The sequence below is a fragment of the Seriola lalandi genome, unplaced genomic scaffold (genome assembly GCF_002814215.2).
Source record: "Seriola lalandi dorsalis isolate HSWRI2012SDOR001 ecotype SW California unplaced genomic scaffold, Sedor1 jcf7180002054476, whole genome shotgun sequence".
Lineage (NCBI taxonomy): Eukaryota > Metazoa > Chordata > Actinopteri > Carangiformes > Carangidae > Seriola > Seriola lalandi.
Genome location: NW_019525029.1, coordinates 261,887 through 268,009, shown reverse-complemented (window position 1 = coordinate 268,009; position 6,123 = coordinate 261,887). Strand labels below are relative to the sequence as shown.

General features: G+C 39.3%; 2 protein-coding genes across 2 annotated transcripts in view; one reads left to right on the top strand and one right to left on the bottom strand.

Moving 5' to 3' along the window:
- The window catches only part of LOC111659269 (uncharacterized), a 1,890-nt gene extending 631 nt beyond the window's left edge, over positions 1 to 1,259 (bottom strand). Inside the window, exons 1-3 of the mRNA XM_087175565.1 lie at positions 1,153 to 1,259; positions 222 to 438; positions 60 to 126 (exon numbers count right to left, since the gene is read on the bottom strand). Of these exons, the coding sequence (XP_087031691.1) occupies positions 60 to 126; positions 222 to 353 (199 nt within the window). The 5' untranslated portion in view covers positions 354 to 438; positions 1,153 to 1,259. The remainder of the gene's footprint in view (positions 1 to 59; positions 127 to 221; positions 439 to 1,152) is intronic.
- A 1,910-nt stretch (positions 1,260 to 3,169) lies between these two features.
- LOC111659319 (uncharacterized) lies at positions 3,170 to 4,338 on the top strand. Its single transcript, XM_023412251.2, has 3 exons — positions 3,170 to 3,391; positions 3,487 to 3,582; positions 3,698 to 4,338. Exons 1-3 carry the CDS (start codon positions 3,260 to 3,262, stop codon positions 4,334 to 4,336), a joined length of 867 nt encoding a protein of 288 aa, XP_023268019.1. The 5' UTR covers positions 3,170 to 3,259; the 3' UTR covers positions 4,337 to 4,338.
- The last annotated feature ends 1,785 nt before the right edge of the window (positions 4,339 to 6,123 follow it).

Here is a 6,123-nt window from a genome sequence, read left to right as displayed (position 1 = left end):
AACATTAAAAGTGCTGGAATAAATACTCACCTTGACAAAACATGAGTGGGTTGATAAACACACTCTGATGTTGTTCTCTACAGATTTTCTTTCTTCACAGATGAGTGGTGCCAGCCTGTCCATCAGCTAGAAAACATCAGGTTCAAATTCAGGGTTGAAGATGACAAATTGCTTCAGTTTTCTTAAGCAAAGTCATTGAAAATGTTTTGGCTGTTCCTTACCTGAGTAAAAGTGAGCATCTTGCCTGGAGCGTGTTGGAGGACGACAGCGATCTTGGCCAGGTATGTGGCGCTCTTCCTGAACAGACCTCGCTGATGCAGCTGAGCTCCAAACTTCTCAGTCCTGTTCTGCATCTTGTTGGTTGGAGAGTCAAGTCGCACACAGACTTGAGTTGTCACAACTTCACTGAGTGCAGATGTGGCCCTGAAGTTTTCAGCCCTGGATATAAGTGGTGTTGGGACAATGGGACATTAGAGGGTGTGCACTGCAGGTTAATGAGGAGCTTTTCATGAGCAGATGAGCCGTTACTGCTGGAGGCGGAGCCAGTGATCACAGTAATAATCCATTTCCAAAAGTTCATCAGCATATCTGAATGTGCAGTGAAGTCTGATCTGCCTCTTAACTCATACTTTGATCTCAGCTTCAAATAAAGAAACAGAGTTCCACCACTACTTGCATATAAACATTAGAAACATTTAAATAGAGACCTTACGATTAAATCAAATGTCAGTCAAATCAGCCAAATCAGACTGGATTTCTATAACAGCTATGATTCTAAGGGAATTCAGCCTGGTTTGGTTTTCAGCCTCATCAACAGTGACACAGAGGGAAAACACACAGATATTGTGCCGTTACTCAAATATTAGAGGAAAATGACTCATGACGCCAACACTAATTCTCAACAATCTGCAGGTGTGTATTGATCCCAATTCAGTGTGTGATAGGCTAGTGAGGAAAATAATTATTATAAAAACTTTGTAGTCAGCCTTAATTCTTAGGTTGCTGTAAGAGACAGTATAGATGTTGTTTTGTTTTCCCTCCTCTGAAGCTGCAACAATACACACTTCAGTTAAGAGACAATGACATTCCAGTGAGCAATCTAATCACATTCCAACAGTTTGCACATCGTTCATCACGCCATTAAAGTCATACCTATGTTCTGTTATCCCACACAATGATGAAGGCCATTTGCATCACTGATCCTCATTCAAATGCATGAACACATTACCTGCACTGAATACTGCGTGCAAGAACAACTTCAGTCATCGACTCAGATGAATGGATGCAGGTTCCATTTTGACCAAACACCACACCAGCTGATTTCACTTGACTTTGATTGAAGGTGTGCTCCTCAGCTGCTCTGGGGTCTGTTCAAAGAACCAGGTTCAGTAATGTTTTTAACCTGGAAAAGGCCAGTCCAGTTTTCTGGAGATTCCGGGTTTTACTCAGGAAAGTTGTGGAGATGTCTGGCCATTAGTTAGAATAAAAATGTCAATATTACATTGGGAATGATAAGAGAAAGTGACACGCACTCAGTCTGTTAGGACTGTATTCAGGGAGCTTTTGATTTCTAGGTGATCAAAGAAAATGAGCCAGTATCTCAGGATCAGAAATCACCATGTGTCAGAACTGAAGTGAAACAACTGGCTCTGTTGGGATAAAATAGTTTCTCCCACAGAAAAACAAATGTCTCAGTTTGATACTGATTATTCATTTAATAATGAAGATACACTACTTTAGCTTTCAGTAACTATTTATTTCAAGAGCAATAAATTCAATAAAATGCAGATAAAATAAAAAGAGGTACAAAGACTCAGAAGTTCTGAAGTTCTTATCTAACACAAGATCAGTAGGCAATAGAAAAATATATTACATTTCAATCATTTGGTGATGTTAGAGTGAAAAAACTGCCTTTTCAGGACATTGATTCGCATAGAAATAAAAATTGTATTAAACACTGAACTGAAAAATAAAGCAAGGTAATTTAAAACACTTCTACATGTGTTAGTGAGATGCTCCAGCTGTCTGCTCGGTCCACTGAGTGTAATCTAAGTGAAGCTCAGATGAGGTGAGAATCACTGCAATGTGACTAAAGACTTCTCCATTCAAAAACATTGTGTTTGTTGTAGCTGTCACATTCCAGTGTTTGTCACCTCGTTCACTGCAGCCTTTGTCTGAGAGAGATTCGCTTGTTTGTGAATTAAACACTAGTTTGATCTACCAAATATTCATTATTCCCCCTTTAAATCACCATCTGTACAAGACATTACAGAAAGGCATCATTCTGCTTGATACATTCACAACTGTATGTAAACAGGAGCTGCATTAGACCGTGAGGAGCCGATATCTGAGAAAGAGTCAACATCTTCAATTCTTGGATCATCAATTCACAGTCAGAACCTGATGCTGCTCATGTCTGATTATCAGTAAAGGGCTGCAAGACAATCTCTGACTGTAATGTTGAAAAATACTGATGTGTCCATTCAGACCTGAGACTTTGTACATAGAATGATCGTTTTACGTGGAGGTTTGCTTATTTTCTTTATATTTCGGCAGTTTTTAATCATTATTGTGTAAAATAAATAATAAAAAAAGTAAATGTTAATTAGTTAAACAAAGCCTCAAAACTAAATTGTACTGAGTGCCTTGAGAAGCAAACTCATAGAGACAAATAAAATCATTTAAACACAGATTTTACAGTAATTTGATCTCCATATAGGAAAAGAAAATCAGCTCATATCCAGATTTCAGGGGATTCTGGGTTTTAGTTTGAATCAAAATGTCAATATAACATTAGGAAAGATAACAAAAATTGACACACAGTCAGTCCGTTAGTTTCATTCAGGGATGTTTTGATTTATACGTGATAAAAGAAAAGGAGCCAATGTTTCTATTATAAAAAGAAAAAACAGATCATATACAACAACTTTTGATCTCTTATTATTTAATATTTATGGAGTAAATGGATAAATGTCTCCTCTATTGTGAACAAAGATGCATAAACATCTCAGAGCATCCAAATAGAAATGCTGATGAACTTTTGGAAATGGATTATTACTGTGATCACTGGCTCCGCCTCCAGCAGTAACGGCTCATCTGCTCATGAAAAGCTCCTCATTAACCTGCAGTGCACACCCTCTAATGTCCCACTGTCCCAACACCACTTATATCCAGGGCTGAAAACTTCAGGGCCACATCTGCACTCAGTGAAGTTGTGACAACTCAAGTCTGTGTGCGACTTGACTCTCCAACCAACAAGATGCAGAACAGGACTGAGAAGTTTGGAGCTCAGCTGCATCAGCGAGGTCTGTTCAGGAAGAGCGCCACATACCTGGCCAAGATCGCTGTCGTCCTCCAACACGCTCCAGGCAAGATGCTCACTTTTACTCAGGTAAGGAACAGCCAAAACATTTTCAATGACTTTGCTTAAGAAAACTGAAGCAATTTGTCATCTTCAACCCTGAATTTGAACCTGATGTTTTCTAGCTGATGGACAGGCTGGCACCACTCATCTGTGAAGAAAGAAAATCTGTAGAGAACAACATCAGAGTGTGTTTATCAACCCACTCATGTTTTGTCAAGGTGAGTATTTATTCCAGCACTTTTAATGTTTCAAATGAACATATGGATTATGTTATTAAAGGACCAAATGACTCCTGTCTGTAAAACTCTTAACTCAGTTGTGTTGTGTTTTCAGATTCCAGTGAACACAGATTCGCTGGACAGTAAGAGGAACTACTGGAAACTGGACTCCAGTCAGATCACAGGGAAGATGGTGCGTCGTCACTTCAAAGGAATCCTGCAGCTCTTCCCTGAGTTGGCCTCCAAAGTGCAAACAGAGAACAGGAGCAGACCATCAGAGCACTGCTCAGCTCTCCGCTCTCCTGAACCTGCAGCCTGCAAAGCTGTTCAGGTCAGATGTGAGGTGAAGTTCAGCAGTCCTTTCTCCATCGAATCCCTCCTGAAGAGAGACACCCCCTCAGCTCGGCCCTCCGGAGCTTCTCCTCTGTCCAGTGTGCCGGTCAGAGCGGAGCAGCAGCCTCAGCCCGCACACACACGAGTCGTGACAAAGAGGAGTCTCAGGTGGGACTCTGAGGAGCCTCTTCTCCTTCAGGCTTCATCTGGAAGTTCCTCCATCTGCTCAACAGGGGGCAGCACACACCATGGACTCACTGCGAATGGAGCTGCTAAGCCCATCAAGAGGATGCATGTGAACACAGAGCCCTCACTCCCTGTCTACACCAGAGCTGCTCCTTATTTCACCAGCCCACACAGCAGTTACATCACTTACTCTTTACCAGCATTTACCCATGATGCTCTCCGTTTCTGGCTGTAATATTTCACACCTGACATGACAGCTTTCTGGAGCACTTTATGTTTCCAATAAAATACTGACAGAAAATATTGTTGTTGTCTTCAGTAAGAGTGTAAAATAAAATGTACAACAATGCCCGCCTGATACAAACATGCATGATGCCAGTGTCTCTTTATTTCCTGTTTGACTTTATGTTAACCTGGTACAAAGAAATTAACATTAGCAGTGTGAATATCACACCAAAGTTGCCCAGCAGATGTTTATCTAACACTAATATTAATAAACAACAACAGAACACTAAGATCATTAGAGCATTAATATCATAAGCCCTGATAATGCAACTAAATGCAAATAAACAACATTTTCAGTTCTATCCTAATATTGTGTACTCATGAAGGCAGCTGAAGCAAACATGTCAGACTAATCCCAGAACTGATTAAAGTAAATGCTCCTAATTTAGCGCTTACTGTTCTCAGTTTTTTAGAACAAATGCACATTTTCCACAGTAAACCTGCAGGTCTGAGTTAAAATGACAAAGGTTGTAACAAATGAGATGCTGGAATGTGGGTGATTCACCAAGAACAATGCTGTTAATTGATGTTTTGTTTTTTAACTAGAAAGCTTTTGGCAGCATTCCAGTGATTCTCACCTCATCTGACCTTCACTACAGTCAGATTTACAGGAGTGACCAGACAGGAAAACCATTATACTGATACACAGTAATGCAATCACACTGCATGAATGATGAAACAATGGCGTCTCATCTTAAGTCTGCGCTGTGTGGTTTGGAAAGAAAAACCTGCAGGTATGAACTGTTTCACATTGATTTAGACTAAATAGGAATGTTTGCATCAATACTTCAAGCATAATTGCACAGGAGCTGCAGTGGCTGAAAGTAATTCAGTACATTTGAACAAGTACAATACATAAGTACAATTTTAAAGCTTGCTATTTGTATTTTACTTGAGTATTTCTCTGTACGCTTTACTCCACATTTATCTGACTGATACAGTTACTTTGCTGATTAAAAATTTAATTAAAAGACATGTATCAGTTTATAGAATATGAGATCATCACAATTTAATAAAACAGCTGAAATTAGCTCCACCTCAACCAACTACAACATTACAGTGTGCTGTTTACATGTTAATGTGAGAGCAGTTATCCAATAATTCATCAGTGTAGCTTACTACTGTAATAAGCTATTACAAAACTCTGAAAGGGAAGATTCTGCATAATGAGTATTTTTAGTTTTGATATGTTTTAATACATTTTACTGATAGTACTTTTGCACTTGAGTAAAACTTTGAATATCAGACTTTTACTTGTAATAGTGTATTTCTTACAGTGGGTGTCACTAAGATGTAGGGGAAATTTGCAATGTTACAGTAGCAGAGTGGACAGCAAAAAAAAAAATTCTATATAAAAATACATTAAAATGATGAATGATAGATAATAATATATGTACAATCAGTTGTTTAAATTTAGCAGAAAATAGCAGAGGAGTAATATTGCACAGGTGGTGTATGTTGATTCTCTCACGAGTTTGTCAGTTTTTGGTGGGTGTGGTCTACTGAGTGCAGTATTTGTACAGTCTGAGAGCAGCAGGAAAGAAAGACCTGCTGTAGCTCTGCTTCACTCACTGCGGGTGCGGCAGCCTGTTCGCTGAAGGAGCTGCTCAATGCATCACTACTTTTACTTAATTAAAGATTCTGAGCATTTCTTCTGCCACTGAGGAGCAGTGATAGAATCCACTGATCGACCCACCAAATGTTTAAACAGGAAGTAACAGACTGAGCATAGAGATC

What these genes read in the sequence shown, in the direction of transcription:
- LOC111659319 (XM_023412251.2), top strand. Translation starts at nt 3,260, where the DNA reads ATGCAGAACAGGACTGAGAAGTTTGGAGCTCAGCTGCATCAGCGAGGT. An exon ending in AGATGCTCACTTTTACTCAG is followed by an intron (nt 3,392 to 3,486) that starts GTAAGGAACAGC and finishes GATGTTTTCTAG; the next exon opens with CTGATGGACAGGCTGGCACC. An exon ending in CCCACTCATGTTTTGTCAAG is followed by an intron (nt 3,583 to 3,697) that starts GTGAGTATTTAT and finishes TTGTGTTTTCAG; the next exon opens with ATTCCAGTGAACACAGATTC.